Below are 16,997 nucleotides of genomic sequence, written 5' to 3' on the forward strand. Positions count from 1 at the left end.
TAAACTAAACAGTGGTCACTGCTAACTTGGGATTTAACAAGCAGGCTCAGCAAGAAGTGTTTAAATTAAAATTAATTATAATCCTACCTGAAGCCAAAGAAGGAAACTGCAGTTTTACTTAAAAAAGTTAAACTCTGGAAAACTAGCCCAGAGACAGTAAGAGGGTTTCAGGTTCTAACGAACAGCTTGGGAACTGTGCATTACAAAGGTCTCATCAGATGGTGATTCTTCATTCCAAAAGTCCACATCCTGTCCAATTTCCTAAGCATAACACTTCTGCAGTGTAAATAACCTCAGTAACAGTGAGAGTCCTATGTACAGAAATCCTGATTCTGATTCTTCAGCCACCCACATAGATTCCTGGTTCTTTTACTGCACACAAATGGAATCCTCCAAGTTACCTCCTGATTCCCATTACCAAGACATAAATACTACTGAACACAAAGTGGTGGTTTTTTAAATCACCAGCACACCTGCAAATATCTGAGTGACAAGGTAAATCTTCAGAAGAGAGATTCCAGAACTCCAGATTACATACAACTGCACTGGTTCAGTCCAAATGCTTGTGTCGTGAATAATCAGGGAAGTTGGTTGTTTTTAATTATAAAACTGTGCAGCATCCATGTGCCATCGTGTACCAAACTATCTGGGGGCAGCACTACAGCTGATGCAAGGCAGTATCGTGAAGACACACAGAAGTAAATCAAATGGAAATATTGGGAATTATATGTAATACTCCATGTTGTTAAAAAGTCTGTAAGACATTGTATACTTGCAGAAAAACAAGGGAGTTGAAAATATCAGCATATACCTGGGCTATGCTCTCAGAATTAACACTTCTACATGTCACATTCCACATGACAACCTTAAAAATCCAATTTACTTCCATATAACACCAACAGTTTGGAACTAAAAGTCTCGGACACTAATGATGAGTCTTACTTTGCTTTAGAAAATTTTACACATGATACAATGAACACTGAGGATGACTCCTTAGTAAATAAATAAGTCTACAGTTTTTCTTCAATAATAAATCAAATACTGTGTTACTGAAGAGTTATTAGAAAGCCATGAGCTATGAAATACTCTAAACTTATATGAGAATGCCATCTTATTTGAGATGATTAACATATACTTAACTATAAAATTCCAGAAAGCTGCTCCACCTGTCTTTAGAGAGCTTTCAATAAGAAAGAAAAAATACACTTATCATGGTAATTATTTTTGCTAACAGAAAATACAGACAAACGTGATCAAACAGCAACTGATAACGTGACCAGTGAAACTACTTGGAAAGTAATTTAAAGTACTGCTTATAGAGAAGAAGTCAACATATGGTCTTATTCTGGTTCAGATAATATATAAACCCACAGCTCTGCTCCACAATAATTTCCCTGCATCTCCAAAAGGGAGATGTTTTCTGCTTGGAAAATATTCTGTGGAAACCTCCAGTAGACACACAGACATACCAACTTCTTTGCTATCCTCTTCCCCAGCCTTATTGCCACTTAGGAGCCAGAGCTATGTTATGCTGACTGTATTATGAACAGCTTTTGTATCATTAGACACACATTCAGTATTCCTCATGGAGCCCAGAACGTCTGATGTTTAATTAATCAATGCAAAAGGACTGTAGGTAGGAAACACCTTCTCTCCAGATACTTCCTGCACTAGCCAGCAGTGCCCAGTGTTGGATACTGCTGCATGTGCATGTTCAGAGACATTCTGAACCCTCAGCACCAAAACACATGCCAAGTGCACAGAGAGGGCACAGTGAACCCTGTGGCTGCCCAAGGCAGGGAGCCCTGGCTGCAGTTTTGTGGCTGGCAGGCAGCTCGTCTGCTGCAGGGACTCGCCCCCAGGGAATCTCTTCTGTAGAGCTCAAACACCCACATCCACACCTCACATCCACGCCTCGAAGGGGTGCTTTCAAAAACACGGAGGTTGAAGATATTTTTATTGCCTTTTTTTTTTTTTTACACAACAAACAGCAACTCTAAAAAGCACTTTAAGAACGAAACCACTTTGCACGAGTAGCTCAGGTACCGAAGGCGTTCACGATTCTCAAACTGCCTGAACACCACCGAGAGCACCAGCACGTGCCACACAACCCACAGCAGCCTTCAGTCATACATGTACAGCAATAAAAACAGAGAAAATATTAAATTCCTTTGGGACAAATAGTTCATTCTCCCTGAGTTTGTTTCTGTCTTCACATTCAATCAACTGCTCAAAACCTGAAAACAGTACAACCCCCAGATATACACACCACACATCCAAACTGCTTGGGGAAACGCTGCCAACAGAGACACTTGAAACACCAACAGCTGTGCCTTCATTTTGTTCCAGCTCTCAAATATTAATATTATAATGACATATTTCAACTAAGTATTTTTTTAAAATGTCATATCAGCTGACAAGAAACAACGTGACAACACATTTGGAGTTTTGGTCACTGGTTGAGAGCCACTCCCAACTATAAAAGAACATTTACTTCTGTCCCCACCAACAACGGATACATTCCCATCATCTTCATTTTGCACAAGCAGTTTAGGGCTGGGTTTATAACCCTGAAGTCTGAAAAAAGCTGGGGACTTCAGTAAAAAATGCTTATTAACTCACCTACTACACCCGAGCTGTTTAGAACAACAGTTTGATTAATCAAACAGAGCTGGCTTCAGTTCGCACCATTGTTCCCTGAGCTTGGATTTCACTGCATTTGAAGCAAAAATATAGTTGATTGACTCATAGGAAAGATCCCACATCTGTGATCGAGTCAAATTAAATGTTTTTGCAACCAGCTCATATTCTTGTGATAGTTCGGTTGCAAAGACGCCTTTATCATCAGTCTGGAGTTACAGTGAAAGAAAAGAAAAAAAAAAAGGTTAAATTTGTTCCTCAACATGAAAAGAAGTCTTTTTCTATACATACAAACCAGTTTTATCTTCCTGTCTCACATTTTATTCCACGGTTCTTTCATCCGTGCATAATTATTTCATCTCTATTTGCCCTGTTTTCACTCAAAATGAATTAACTTCTTAAAATGATGGCATAATTTATCAAGAAAATAGGATTCCCTACTAAAATTGCTAGAAAGATGGCTATCAAATGCTGCATACATTCAAGCTATGTGCAGGTCTCTTTATTCCTCTTTTTCCTTTCCTTAGATCTGGGAACTAGAGCATACTCTGTGTTCCACATCTTCAAGGAAGAAACTCTCTGACCCTTTAGACAATAAAGGATTGAGGCTTATTTTAAACATAAGCACAATTTTTAAATATGTTTATATATATATAAAAATATATATATATAAATATATATATTTATATACACACACTTGAACAATGCTACAGATTATGGGGGTTAAACCAATAGGATGATAGTAAAATCCTGCAGCACAAGTACTTGGCACCTCAGTGTTTAAGGACTTTAACGAGCTGTCAAGAGAACACAAGAACTCTCCCCCAACACAATGGACCCCCTGGTACACACAAGTGTTATGTGCAAGCACTGGACCCTGTGTTTTAGGGGAAACCTGTCAGTATGCAAACAGCTATGAAGGTCATTGCACGTATAGCTGATCATCTTATCCACACAGAAAAACAAGACCTGGCTTTACAACAGAACCAAGAGAAGTACTATCAATTGCCCTTTGTATTACCAGCATTTGTCAAACTGAACATTCTGATTTCCTGAAAGTGAATGATTTGCTACAAGGTCAGAAACTGTAAGTCAGCTCCGATCCATTAAAGGAGAAATGCTTCTCCAACTTCACATTAGTTTGGCTCTTTGCCTAAATACATGGTTAAAAATCAAAAAACTTACACAGAGCACTGCGGGATGGCCCATGCTGTACCAGTATCCAAAATGGTGTTTGTCACAGGAAGGCACCGTCTGGGATTTTATGTTTGATGTCATGCAAAGTTCTGTGGAAAAAAAAAAAAAAGAAATTAGGATATATATCAAAATGAGAGACATGTTTTTGACATGTTAATTGACTTATTTCTGTTCCTGAATAAAAATTAAAGTCAGCTACTGTTGTTTCCTCTATTTTCTAACTGCTTCTTTGGTAACTTCTTCTGAGGAAAGTTTAGTAATCAATTTCTACAGGGTACAAAATTTGGGAGCTTGCAGACCAGATACAGAATCACCACAGTCTTGCACAGTAACTGTAAGTTATAATTCAGTTTTGTTTTCATCTGAGACATCAATTGTCTGCTGCCACAAACACATCAAAAATCCCCAAAGCATTATGAGTGTACCTTGAGGGCAATTCCCACTGCCATGTTTGCCTAAGCCACATCTGGTCCAAGACAAACTGGAGTCACTGGATCAGCAGTCCACGTGCCATTCTGAAATCTAGAGAGTGAGCCATTGTAAATATTTTTTTCCTTACCAATTGGTATCCGGTTCTGTCGAACAATTGACACTAACTCTTCTGAACCTGCTGCTGTGGAGTTGAGAAATGTTCCATGTCCAATTCTGTCAGGAGGCAGGCCCAGGAGAATTTTGGTCTCCTCTTCTTTATTAGGAATCTAGAGGGGAAATATTTTACATTCTGTCAAGGCAGTGTAAAGCAGCATATTAAATAATTGCAGTAGACTTCAAGTTCTTTTTTTACAGCATCTCTTTGGATATCCAAAATAAAGTGTTAGTGAAATAGGAACAAGCATAAATAGGCCTGTGACATCCTATGTCCAGCTTAATTTCCTGAAAAAATAAAACTATCTTCAGGATTTATCAGATTTGTCAGAGTAAACTCCAGTCACCACTTCAGCAGATTGTATGGCAAAGCCCAACTCTCTGCTAATACAAGCAAAGCTAAGAGAGCTCACTACATTTCATTATACAAGATTTACAGTAAAATACCAGGAAGAGAACAGTGGATCTCTTAGAATGTTACTAATTTCAATTTCACACCTAACCCCCCAATACAGCACAAGAAGCAATAATTTGACTGTTCTGATTCGCAACAGATTGTTGAAGATTTCTCCTTGTTTTCCTCTCTCTTGTCAAATGTCCCAAACCATTAACACTTTGGCCTGAGAAGTTCCAAACGTACAAAAGGTGATTTAGTTTCATCAAGCTTTTCCTGAAGTGGGAATTACAGAGAGGCACCAAAATAAGGAAAACTTTTACCTCAGAAAGATGCAATGCCAGCTTTAGACCTGCTTTTTTTGCTTCTGAGAGTGGCTCCAAAAAATCCTGACCGTGTCCTGCCTGGCAGACAGAAACACATCATCGCTCTAGAGCTTATTTGACAAAACCCCTGCCATTGCCATAATTGAGAAACTATCAAAATACTTCGTTCAAATACAGTTACATTGATTATTTCTCTTTTCCCATTACTTCACTTGGAATGAATGCAGGAAGTCACACAGCCTTCTGCCAACTCAGACAAACGAGGCAAACATCAGTAGCTCAGATGATGCCCATGACTTAAAGCCAACTGTCTTGATTTTGATACCTTTTATACAGCTCCCACCCTGAGTTATTCCACAGCTGTCCTCAAACGTTTTTGCTTTCTAATTATGCAACAAGCATTTGGTGCAGCTAAGCAAAATTGAAACCAGTATCAACTTGCCTCCACCCAGCCAATCTGACTGGGGCAACTCAGTTACAGACACATACCAGACAAACACTGCTTTTCAGTGGCTCTTTTCTCAGAGTCACTTATTAATCTATGGTTTTTTTTGTTAGAGTATTTGCCCCTTACAGCAAGAGGGATTAACCTGGTAGCAAGACAACAAGCAATCTATTCCAACTAGCAACAACATCGGGCAAAAACTTGTAGGAACAAAGCATGGTTAGAACTGCTTGCTCTTATGCCACAGTACATGTTTATCTTCAAGAACAGACCAAAATGAACCAAAAACTTACAGTGGGATCACCACTGAAGTCAAGTCCTACTACAACCCCATCACTGGAAAGCAGGAACTCTTCAGCAAGCTTAACAATCTCCTTAGCAACTGCTGGGCCATCTCTTCTGTTTATTGCTATTAACAACCTGGGATAGAAATGCATGTATTAAATTATATATAAGCTGTAATATCAGGAGCTCAACAGATCTGACACCAACAAAAATGGCACTTCACATCCTCCATGGCTGAGTATAAAAACTATTTGTATAGGAAACTACTCAAAGGAATGAAGGTACCAAAGTGCAGGGGGACACAAATAGGTAATAGGTTGGCCTGTGACAGGCAATAGCACACATGAATGATGAGAATTCTTCAGCTTCCACAAAAAAATCTGGTAAGGGTTGCTGCTGAGACTCTAAGAGACAGGTGAGCAGACCACCTCCAAGCAGCCACTGACACCTTCTGAAACTTATCTGCTGGTCAGGACCAGCTCTCCTTTACAGCAGGCTGCTTGTACAGCTAATCAAGCAAAATCTCTGCAGTGAATCTAGGCTATGAAAAAGGAACCTTTAATGCAAATTCCATGAAAAACACTGCTTTTCCTGAAAATGTTGCAGAGAATGGACAGGCATAAAGCTGAGAAGTTTTACATCCAATTTCCTTCTCTAGCAGTAAAAAAGATAAAAATTCAGGTTCTCATATGTATTACCTGTTTCCACTCCATGTAATCTAGTCTAAAACCAATTTTCTCTCCTACACTGATGGCTTTTAAACCTCTCTGCAAACATGACCGAGCATCAGAATACACAGAACCTTGGAAAAGAGGTACTCCACATGGTTTATTTACCTTACATCTATATCCAAGCCTTCCTCTTGACACTGCTTCATACCCTCAAGTACAGTTTCAACATACATCCTTCTGGTCATACCTACAAACACATACACACATTTGGAACAAACATATTTTAATTCATTTCATTATACTGCAGACTCAGCTCTCTAAGCCTCCTTGATTTTACTCCATAGACTTCTAATCCATATAATTCTAATTCTAGCTGCAAATATAGCTTTACTGTGAAGCATACATTTGAACTAAACCTCCTCCTAAGCACCTGAAAAACTGAAAACAACTTTGTGTGAACCACAGAGTCAAAACAGGACTTCTCTTATGTGTTTCTATTAAACTATATCTGAAAGAAAGCAAAAAATGAAGTAATAAAAATAAAATAGATCAGCTCTTAAAAATATTAGCAGACTCAGATGTCATAATCAAGCAAATAATAACCCAAACTCTTGGGTAGTAGAATTATAGCCAACACATTTTTGTCCTCAAAAATCTAATGGTAAAGTAACACGCTTTTACATGGTTAAATCTTTGGTTTCATATTTAAAATATGTATTTTTTATTGAGCCAACTAAATTTGACTTTACTTGTTATTAACATAGTCTTTAACTAAGTTTTATAGGGCATCAAGCTTACAAATTGAAAACCAGAACAGACTGTACCTGTGGACTTTACTTCTCTTGGAGTGCTCCTCAGTTCCAGATACTTGACACCATCATCAGCAAATTCTTTAATGACATCTTTAGTTATCTGATTAAGTAACAGTGTATTCAACATCACAAAAGTAATGCTTATAATTGTTTATATTTTCCTTTAGAACTAGAAGACTCACTTATTGTTTGTTGTGAAACACTTGCAACATTGTCAGCCCCTGATGAGTTTTTAGTACCCTCCATTTCTGGGAATACCACCCCACAGAGGGCACATTCCACTCCCTCAGGGACACCGAGGACAGTCAGGACGAATGAGAATTTCCTGGTCTGAGCAGGGATCCCCCTCAGTGCAGTGTGGGGCAGTCACAAGGCCCTGCCCAGCTCTGCATCTTTAACAGGCTCTCACAGGCCCTTCCCAGGGGGCAAGAAGAGGACACCACACCACTGCCTGCTCCCTGCCTGGATCACACAGCAGCTCTCCTTGACAGCTCTGTGACCTGAGGTGAACAAAGGGCAGTTCTAGTTCTGATGTTTTGGTACGTAATGAACCAAAGGAACAGGAATCTGCAGTAAATCAAAACTCTGGTAACGAGCAACAAACATGATGTTTTTAAGGCATTATCAGTCCAAGCACCTGAGTGGTTGTAATGATCACCATATTGAAAGTCCATTGCTTTAACAAAAATTAAGTGTAGGAGTTATATGAAATCCTGAGTTTCTAAATTAGTTTTACAATAATTATTCTGACCTCCAGTTGATGTTGCTACTGGGAACCCAATGCTCTTAATCCAGCTTTTTTTAAATGAACTTTTATTTAACTTACCAGTAAAATATCTTCAGTCCTAGTGGTAACCTGATAGATGATCTGAAACATCTGAAAACATCTAAAATAAAAAGTTAAATGAACAAACATTGAATGAGTATTCAGGAAAAAAAAAATCTACACTCTGAAAACACATGCTCAGTAGGGTCAATTAACCAGCCTGCAGCTTGAAATAAAAAGACCATCTGAACAGCACTTTCTGATTTTAGATGCTAACAAAGCATTTGCAACAAAAGTTGTTGTTATTACTATTATCATAAAGCTTTTTGAAGTGCAAAGGAAAACATGAAGTTTCCAAAAAAAGGAAACTCTGTGAGTCAATTTTCTCTGAAAAGCATATGCTGTAAGTAAAAAATTTCAATCCTTTAAAAATGGAATTAATTACATGAGATTTCCTTTTAGTCTGCAAGCACCTAAGAAGTTATTCTGTAGATACAAGTATGAAAAATATCTAACAATTACACTATGAAACTTGAAATTTATTTTCTGTAATCAGTGTATAAGGCCACACATTTCTCTGTTTTCAACTTAAAAAACCCCTCAGTAAATCACACACACGTGCGTACTCACTCCTCTAAGGTTCTTTTCTTTCCTTTGTCAATCACAGTCATTCCATTCTGGATCTGAAGGTTTGGCTTCTGGGCCATGAGCTTCTTCATGGTGGCAGAACTGATACAGCCGTTCAAATGAGCATGCAGTTCCTAGGGAAAAAAAATCCTGTGGACTGTGAAAAGGATGGCTTCTGCATCTTGTTTGTACTGCTCTTCTTGAACCCTTCACCAATATTTCACTCCGAGAGGGAAAATAAAATAACAGTTATCTCTGTGTTTGGCTAATAATAATTTCCTCACGTTTTATCAAGTTCAACTGAGACTGCCCTGTTTGTTTGCTCTCACTTGGTGGCTGCTGTTGGCACTGGTCTCCATGGAAGCACAGCTGGCTCAGGAAAGAGCTCTCCTGTCAGTTGTTGGAGTGGTGTGAGCCAAGGTGAGGAGGAAGCCAACAACAGCCTCAGTATTAAGTACACTAATGATTCAAGAACTCTCCCTATCTACTGCAAGTTAAATGTACATGTGCACCATTCAAAAACAGCAACAGGTGGTATGTTCACTCACCTTTCTCTCGTTCATACTTTGAAGTTTCAACTCACACCAGAAGTGCAGCAAGATGCTGCCATGAACAGCAACTGCACTCCTTTGCCTGAGGCTTCTTTCTGCCTGACTGTGGACAGCCTGACTTTGGGCTCCAAATCCATGATCCTCAGCTCCATTCTGCACTTCACCTTTGCTCCTTCTTACCTCCTCGCTCCTGACATACAGAACACTCCCTAGTGCCCTCCCAACCCATTCAAAAGGTATCTGCAAGGCATCTGCTTTGCTACCTACCCCTTCATCCCCCTGTACAGATTCCTCCTACTGGGAAAAGAAAAACTGGAGAAATATCTCTTCATGTCTTTCACTGGAAAACATGTTGAAATTGTAACTCCAGCTAAGCACCAGGAGCTGTGGTTCCTTACTGATTCAGGAAACCGAGCCAGATACACAGTGCTGCGACTACCTTACATTTTTCACAGACTTACAATTGAAACACCTCATAGAATTCTCCCAGACGTTAACAATACACCCTGAAAAACGACTTACTTAAAAGGAGCACGGGAATACGAGGATGGTGTGGTCTGAGGCGGGTTTGATCGTGCATCTGTGCAGGTTCTGCCCTGCAGGACGTGCCATCGGCTCTTGCAAGTGCGGCCCGGGAGCCGCGATAAATCCGCACGCACCCGCATGGAAGGCTTGCACAGATATGCCCTAAGTAAGGCACACCCTTGGGACATGGAAAAAATAGCGTTATCTGAGCCAGACTTTTTAGGCCAGACTGGAGGGAAGAGGACAAAAAGATAAAACGAAGATCGCGCACAACTGATTTAGGTGGGATTAGTCGCTGAGGTCTGTAAACAAGCTCGACAGGGCAAACACACTTTCCTGTGGGGTGAAGGGCCTCGGAAAACGCGCGTTGGGGAAAAACCCCCGAGCCAGCAGCAGCGAGGGTCTGTCTGTGTCTGTGTGTCCGTCCGCCCGCCTGCAGCGCGGGTGCTCTGCCAGCCCCGGCCCCGCCGCCCCCCTCCCGCCCGAGCCCGGTGCCGGTGTCAGGCCCGAGGCCGCCGCAGGGAGGGCCCGGGCCCGGCCGCCCCCCCGCCGCTCACCGCTTTGGGCAGCCGCCGGTAGAAGAGCAGCTCCCGCTCCCGGTCCCGGTCCCGCTCTGCCGCCATGGCCGCGCCTGTGCCGGCGGAGGGCGGGACATGCGGGGTCACGGCGGCACCGCCCTGGCACCGGGCCCGCCCCCGCCGGGACCCGCGGGACGGAGCTCCCCGGCAGGACCCCGCAGGACCCCGCAGGGCCGGGGCGCCCCGGCGGCCGGATCTCCCCGGGGCAGCGGCCGCTCCGCCCCCTCCCGCCAAACGCAGCGGGAGCCAGGTGAGATCACGACAAACACCGTCCGTATATTTAATGCCATAAAAGCTTCGAGTCGCAGTTTATTCAAGCGATACGATTTGCAGCCCGGCTGTGCCGCAGCAGCGGCAGCTCCAGCGCCGTGCACACACCGCCGGGTATTTACCGCTACTACACAGTCGGTTATTCTCCTGTAATGGCACTAGTCCGCTACATTATCATGTCCCGAAGTCCTAAGTGGATAAACTCGTGGATTACATTGCCAACCCCTTTTTAAAGCAATTTGTCAAGCTTGCTAGCACAAGATTAGGAATTGTAACTTTTCACTGATATGCAGGTCAAACCCAACCAAAACAAAGAACAATAAAAAAATCTGTTTAAATTATTTCATGTTTAGTTTTTAGTGTTTCTGCAATCTAATTCTAAACCCCCCACAATTTTAAGTCAGGTCCATAGGCAGATGTTAGCTCTTGCTATGTCCTAGAACAAGAGATGAATATAATTAACATCATAAAGCATGGTGATCTACATAATACCAGCATAACTCAGGCAAATAAAGAATCCTTCCACAAATACAAAAAAGAAAAATTACTGACATATTTAGGAAAGTTAGGTTTAAAGTTAAATTCAAGCATAGGAATATGAAGTTAAAAATTCAATATTCAAGTTAGTTTGCATCCCTTTTGGGGCCTGACAGTTCAATCATCCAAGTTCAATCACAGTGCAGAATTTGGATAGCCATTCAACTTTTTTTCATAGAAAAATAACATATCCATAGAAGAAATGAAATTAATTTCAACTTACTCAGTGATCCACTCTTTTATTTCACCTTAGTTAAAGGCAAACCAAGTACAGATACTGTACATTAAAATGTATGCACACAGAACAAATACTTGTTCTTCATTCTACCTTAAAGGCTCAAATTTCCACCTTCTTTTATTTAGAGCCCTTCCCAGGCAATGACTCCTCTCTGAAATACACTATACCCACATTTAAATATAAAGAGAACCATCTGCAGGTCCCACATAGCCAACACCTATGAGCAGCACATCGATTAGTGTCCATATTCCAAGTCCTCCAAAGCTGAAGAGTTTCCCCAGACCTTCCCGCCACTGGCCCAAATAGAAACGATCGGCACCAAATCCACCAAGGGTGATGCTAAAAGAAGAAAAATATGATTCATTATTATTATTTTTAGAGGAGCTCAGCTTAGGCATCCATACACACTGACGTACCTACAAGCCAACGACTGTTTTGCTCTACACCATTCAAGAAACTACACATATTTCGTAGAAAAAGAACAGTTATTTAATAAGAAAAGCTCTGGGTGAAATACTATTATTTCTTAGCTAATTAAGACTATCCAGAGACTTCAGGTTTTCGTTCATGACGAGCAAGAAACCCAAAACTCTCAAATTGATGTGTCTCAACTCTTCTAAACTAGCAAAAGGTAAAAACCTGCAACAAAGAAGCAACAGAAAATTCCCAAATGCTGCACTCAGAACCACACAGGAGTCAGGCAACAGTAAGTTTCTCCAGCTGATGGCAGCAAGAACAACTCTTGCTCTAAAGGGAAGTATGTCAGATCACTTCCTTAATCACAGAAGTACTGTATCTTTGGCTCCAGGAACAGTGTCCCTACCTAATTTATCATATTAACCACTTCTGAAATATTAACATTTAGTGAAAAAGGTCTCACCACCAAAAGAACTTCAGTTACTTTCAAACTGCTATCGTGGTGCTCTAATGACTTATTCCAAAAATAACCTTTACTGTTTGTTTCAATATTGCTTCCCTGGTCTCTTCCCTAATAACTGGAAATGCAAGGAATTTGGTCTTGAGGCATTTCCAGCTGTAAGAGCTGGGAAGGAACCCGTAACAAATGTATACAAACTGCAGCCAGCTCAGTGACACCTATCAAATTCAGAAACAGCTCCATTCATTTCAAATGCCAAGTAGTAATGTGAGCAATTCCCAGCCCTAATTGTTTAAAAACATAGAGAAAAATGTAAGAAAAAAATAAAAATCTGCAGATATCACCACACAAATAAAAGCCAACATGTCCTCTCTACTCAGAAAATGGATCACTCTGTGAAGCCTAAGAATCATTGGCATTTACTCTGAAGGAAGTACATTTAAAGCAGAAATGGGGTAACTGTTTTCTCTCCGGCTCTGTTTGCTGAAGGGAGCCAGGACTGTTGCATCTGAAACCTTCAGGCACAATATGCCCCCACATTCCAAGCTATTCCAAGACTATCTGAAATACTGGTTATTCAGTGCACTGTTAAAAAATACCACGCAAAAAGCCACATAAATTGAAGATTTTATAGACAACTAATCTATTTTAGCTTGTCATTATCTAATAGTTCTTGTGTACCTTAGTGCCAAGGCAGTAGACCACTTATAACCTCCAGTCCAATTGCAATAGAGCATCTTAGGAAAGACACGGTTACCTAAACATTAGAAAACATAAAAACCTTAATGTAATAAATAAAGACCATATAATGAGTAAGAAAATGACAAGCAAGAAGACACTGCATTTATCCATCAGGGGTCTAAAAGGGTTGACACTAACTGAAAAAACAACTGTCAACACAATATATACCCTACAGTTCCCAGTTCCATCAGTCTTTGTCCCTTCATCAGAAAAGCCACTGAACAAATAGGGAAAAAAATTAAACTAGTTGGGTGGAACCAGCATAAATTCTTTTAATTACCCTATTGAGACATTTGATATCAATTCTATTAGTGGTGTCCAAATAAGTTAAACTCGTACAAGGTGACAAAAGTAAAAAGAGCTACTTTGTCTTGTGTACAGTATACAACAGCATAATGAGACAATGTTTGCAGTTACATGTCACTATTATGCTCAAAAATGAAAATGTAACAATAAAAAAAATTCAACAGATTAATCAGGGTGCAGACTGTTACTGCAATGGACATAAACATTGTATTCATCCATTACAAAAACCATCAAAAAATACTCTAGAAAAAAGCTGCTTTGCAGAACCTGGCTTAGCCCACCTTACCCAGGCAATGAATGTGATCCCGGACTGTACAAGTGGCATTGTATCGCTGGCGTGGGCAGGAAACTGTCATGCAGTTGGTGGAGTTGGTGCAGACATAGTCACTTGTGGCAAGCTGCCAGCAAAACTGGCACGTCATGTTAATCGTGAAGTTCTCCTGCTCGTGGTTATTCTCATCCTGTGAAAGGACAGCATTATCACTTCCATAGTATTGAAAACAAAATCAGTGTGCAGTATCAAAGTACATTTTGGGCAAAACTGCTCTGTTTGCTACTTCTTATGTAGTCAAGTATATCGGAAAAATCAACATCAGAAAACCAACAAAGAGTTATTAAAGTCAAGTTTAACATTCCTGATTCCTCCAATCTAAGGCTACTGCCAAAAGGAGGACTCATTCAGTCTCACCTGTAAGGTCAGTTTGTAGCTCTGACAGATATTTAGTCTCCCCACTCTCAAAATGGTTGGACTGGTTCAACTCAATGGCATGGCCAAGTAATGAAAAGATCCAACACAAGAAAGGCAAACCAGGGAAGGGCAGACTTGCCTCTTCAGCAACAGCCTACAGTGGTGATCAAACATATCACAGAACTGCAAACCTGCCTGCATCAGAACCTGGAAATCAGTGTTCTGGATTTTAAAACAAGATGCCACAGATAATTACTTAAATTTAGGGTTAAAAGTTAACAGGTTACTTACAACACAATGAACATGTGGCTTGACCTTGCAATCAAAAGTGGCCAGCTTCCCATATATACAGGAGTAGTTTGTGTTGCATGTCATGCAGTCTGGTGGCAATCTACTGCAAAGCCCGTTGCTGGGACATTTAATCATGTAAGGTGGAATTTCTGTGCTTTCTGAAAGGGGCAATAAGTGAATTAAGAAACTGAATTAAAAAAGCGAAATAGTCTAAAGTATATATAGCATTGTTTTAATACATATATATACATATATAAACACAGGCACTGATGTGGTATAAAGGGCTTTTCCCACTACACACTGAGCAGCATTCCCAGCCAGGGGAGCCACACAGTGCAAGCAGGGCACCCACCAAGGACTCTCACACAGAAGCTCCACAGAGGACACCACGGCAACACTTCAGCAGAGAACCAGAACAGAGCTTACGTGGATTAGTGCCGCCTCAGCCTGCGCTTCTCACAAGTAATCACTTCAGCACAGCAGCAGGGTGACACGGGTAACCTACTTTTAGTTCAGCTCTAATTAAGGTTACAGCTCACTCAGCCATTTGCTGTTTGCATGTGCACAGAATCACCTCTGAGACTGACTGAAATGCTGTTCTTGCTGGCAGTTCTGACGCACCCCCAGGGAGCTACAGAGCTGAGCTGATGGTGGATAGGGAACAGGAACAAGTTCTTGCAGAATGCTGGAGTCTTTCAAGAACTTCCACCATCCTGACAGGGTATAAATCACATCAACCACAATGGCAGTTTAACCAGCCATTTTCTAGTTCTTATATGGGCCGCTTGTCTAATTAGAAACTAATTGTTGTGGCCATTGAAGAGTAATTCATAATGTGTTATATACAATGCTTCTTACCGCTATGAAAAGCACATACAGGTTTCTAAGACTCAAGACACTGAGGAGAAGGGCTCACAGACAACAAAGAGAAGAGACAATATAATACCATACCTGCTGCTTTAAAATAGGGAGTATTTGTACTTGTTGAAGTTAGGCTTTTTGCCAGTGTAGACTGTGGCTGTGAAAGCTTTGTTGTCATCAAAGATCCCGCTAGAAGAAAAAAACATGGAGAAAGTGATATTTCTAGAATAAAATTAACCTTCAGAAACAGTTTGATTTCAGCACATTGATATGAAAATACAAGTGGAAAGTGTAAGGAGATTAGAAAACTCTGCTTTCCTGTTCTCTTAATAGTAGGATGCTTATGTTAAACATTAAAATGAGCATTAGAACAGAACCGTTCCTTTTAGACAAGGAACTACACTTATTTTCATTCGGTCTTATTTTTTGATCCACGAGAAGTAAAAGCACTGCTCAGAAAGCAGATTTTAGTTTAGTGAAGCCATGCAGGTAATTCTTTGGCAGCTGGAGCAGACGAACCGACCGGCAACCCCGGCGGTACCTGTGCATTGACTGCGCTCTGGTCTGTGAGACCCCCGCGGCTGCGAGGGCTCGGGGCCGTGCAGAGCTGCAATGGGCCACCACGAGCCCTCACAAGGGAAGGAAGGATGAACAGGTTTGTCACACCCACCCACCCACCCTGACGGTGCTGGGGAGCCCCAGGACCTCGCCAGCTACGTTTTGGGTCAGACACGTTCCCGACAAGGCGCAGCACAAAAGGTGCTGTGTAATAGAGCAGCGGACGAGCCGGCGAGCGGGGCCTGGCCCGTGTTCTGCCCTAACACCGAGCACCTCAGCCCCAGCCCCGCAGCGCCGGCACAACGAAACGCGTCCACGCCCGAAGCACCCCGTTCCTTTCCCCAGCCAGGGAAGCGGCAGCGCATCCTCCCTGCACCACGCTCACCTCCGCAGCGGGACCCGCCGGGCGGGCTCAGCCCTGGCCGCGGCCGCTCGGGACAGCAGCCCCCACGCCCGAGGCAGCTCCCCTGCCCCCTTCTCGCCCCCCACCCGCCCTGCTCACCGCGGCCGGAGAGGACGGAGAGCTGGGACAGGAACAGCGCGGCCCCGCAGAGACCCCGCAGGGCGCGCAGCACCCACAGCGCCGCCATCTTGGCTCCGCCTGCCGGGCCCGCGGGGGCGGGGCCCTCACACCCCGCGTGAGGCGGCACCGCCCGCCCGCGGTGACTGCGGGCGCGGCCTCTGCCCCTCAGGCCACCGGGCACTGCTTTCGGCCCTCTGCCCTTCTCTCTGCATATTTCTCCCTGTAGGAAACTTGACATTATTTTTACTGATTTCTATTTGATCTCATCAATACATATAAGTACCTCAAAGGCGGGTGCCAAGAGGAAGGTGCCAGACTCTTTTGGGTGACAGGACAAGGAGCAAGGGCCGTAAACTAAAACACAAGAAGTTCTCCCTCAACATGACGAAGAACTTCTTTATGTTCAGGGTGGCAGAGCACTGGAACAGCTGCCCAGGGAGGGCTTGGAGGTTCCCCCTCTGGAGACATTCCAAACCCACCTGGACATTCCTGTGTCACCTGCTCCAGGTGACCCTGCCTTGGCAGGGCGGTTGGACTGGGTGATCTCCAGACGTCCCCTCCAACCCAAAGTATTCTGTGATTCTGTGTAGTTCCTGACCTCTCTCCTTGCTGCATGTCACATGAAAACTGAAATGCCAAGAGCATCGATACATGTGTGCTAAAAAAGTCTGATACTTGCAAAAGCTAGAACTTCACTGTAAGAAA

The 16,997-nt window shown here is 42.3% G+C and overlaps 2 protein-coding genes across 2 annotated transcripts; both read right to left on the bottom strand.

Annotated features, from left to right (window-relative positions):
- Positions 1-1,940: 1,940 nt before the first annotated feature.
- ADAL (adenosine deaminase like) lies at positions 1,941-10,543 on the bottom strand. The gene is made up of 10 exons (XM_027741799.2): positions 10,382-10,543; positions 8,752-8,882; positions 8,182-8,242; positions 7,368-7,455; positions 6,709-6,790; positions 5,881-6,007; positions 5,140-5,220; positions 4,397-4,535; positions 3,826-3,926; positions 1,941-2,849 (listed from the first exon to the last, which is right to left on the bottom strand). Exons 1-10 carry the CDS (start codon positions 10,445-10,447, stop codon positions 2,658-2,660), a joined length of 1,068 nt encoding a protein of 355 aa, XP_027597600.1. The 5' UTR covers positions 10,448-10,543; the 3' UTR covers positions 1,941-2,657.
- A 138-nt stretch (positions 10,544-10,681) lies between these two features.
- TM2D3 (TM2 domain containing 3) lies at positions 10,682-16,390 on the bottom strand. Its single transcript, XM_027741838.2, has 6 exons — positions 16,272-16,390; positions 15,302-15,400; positions 14,351-14,508; positions 13,658-13,832; positions 13,006-13,081; positions 10,682-11,786 (listed from the first exon to the last, which is right to left on the bottom strand). The coding sequence occupies exons 1-6, from the start codon at positions 16,357-16,359 to the stop codon at positions 11,621-11,623; spliced, it is 762 nt and encodes a 253-aa protein (XP_027597639.1). The 5' UTR covers positions 16,360-16,390; the 3' UTR covers positions 10,682-11,620.
- Between the last annotated feature and the right edge of the window lie 607 nt (positions 16,391-16,997).

Source organism: Pipra filicauda, unplaced genomic scaffold (genome assembly GCF_003945595.2).
Source record: "Pipra filicauda isolate LSUMZ 115617 unplaced genomic scaffold, ASM394559v2 scaffold7_size6619720_pilon, whole genome shotgun sequence".
Lineage (NCBI taxonomy): Eukaryota > Metazoa > Chordata > Aves > Passeriformes > Pipridae > Pipra > Pipra filicauda.

Coding starts and splice junctions, on each gene's coding strand:
- ADAL (XM_027741799.2), bottom strand. CDS start 10,447: ATGGCGGCAGAGCGGGACCGGGACCGGGAGCGGGAGCTGCTCTTCTAC. Junction 6,791..7,367: donor AAGAGAAGTAAAGTCCACAG/GTACAGTCTGTT, acceptor ATGTGTTTGTAG/GTATGACCAGAAGGATGTAT. Junction 3,927..4,396: donor ACAGAACCGGATACCAATTG/GTAAGGAAAAAA, acceptor TTTTTTCCACAG/AACTTTGCATGACATCAAAC.
- TM2D3 (XM_027741838.2), bottom strand. CDS start 16,359: ATGGCGGCGCTGTGGGTGCTGCGCGCCCTGCGGGGTCTCTGCGGGGCC. Junction 15,401..16,271: donor CTCCGTCCTCTCCGGCCGCG/GTGAGCAGGGCG, acceptor TTTTTCTTCTAG/CGGGATCTTTGATGACAACA. Junction 13,082..13,657: donor GGATCACATTCATTGCCTGG/GTAAGGTGGGCT, acceptor TCTAATGTTTAG/GTAACCGTGTCTTTCCTAAG.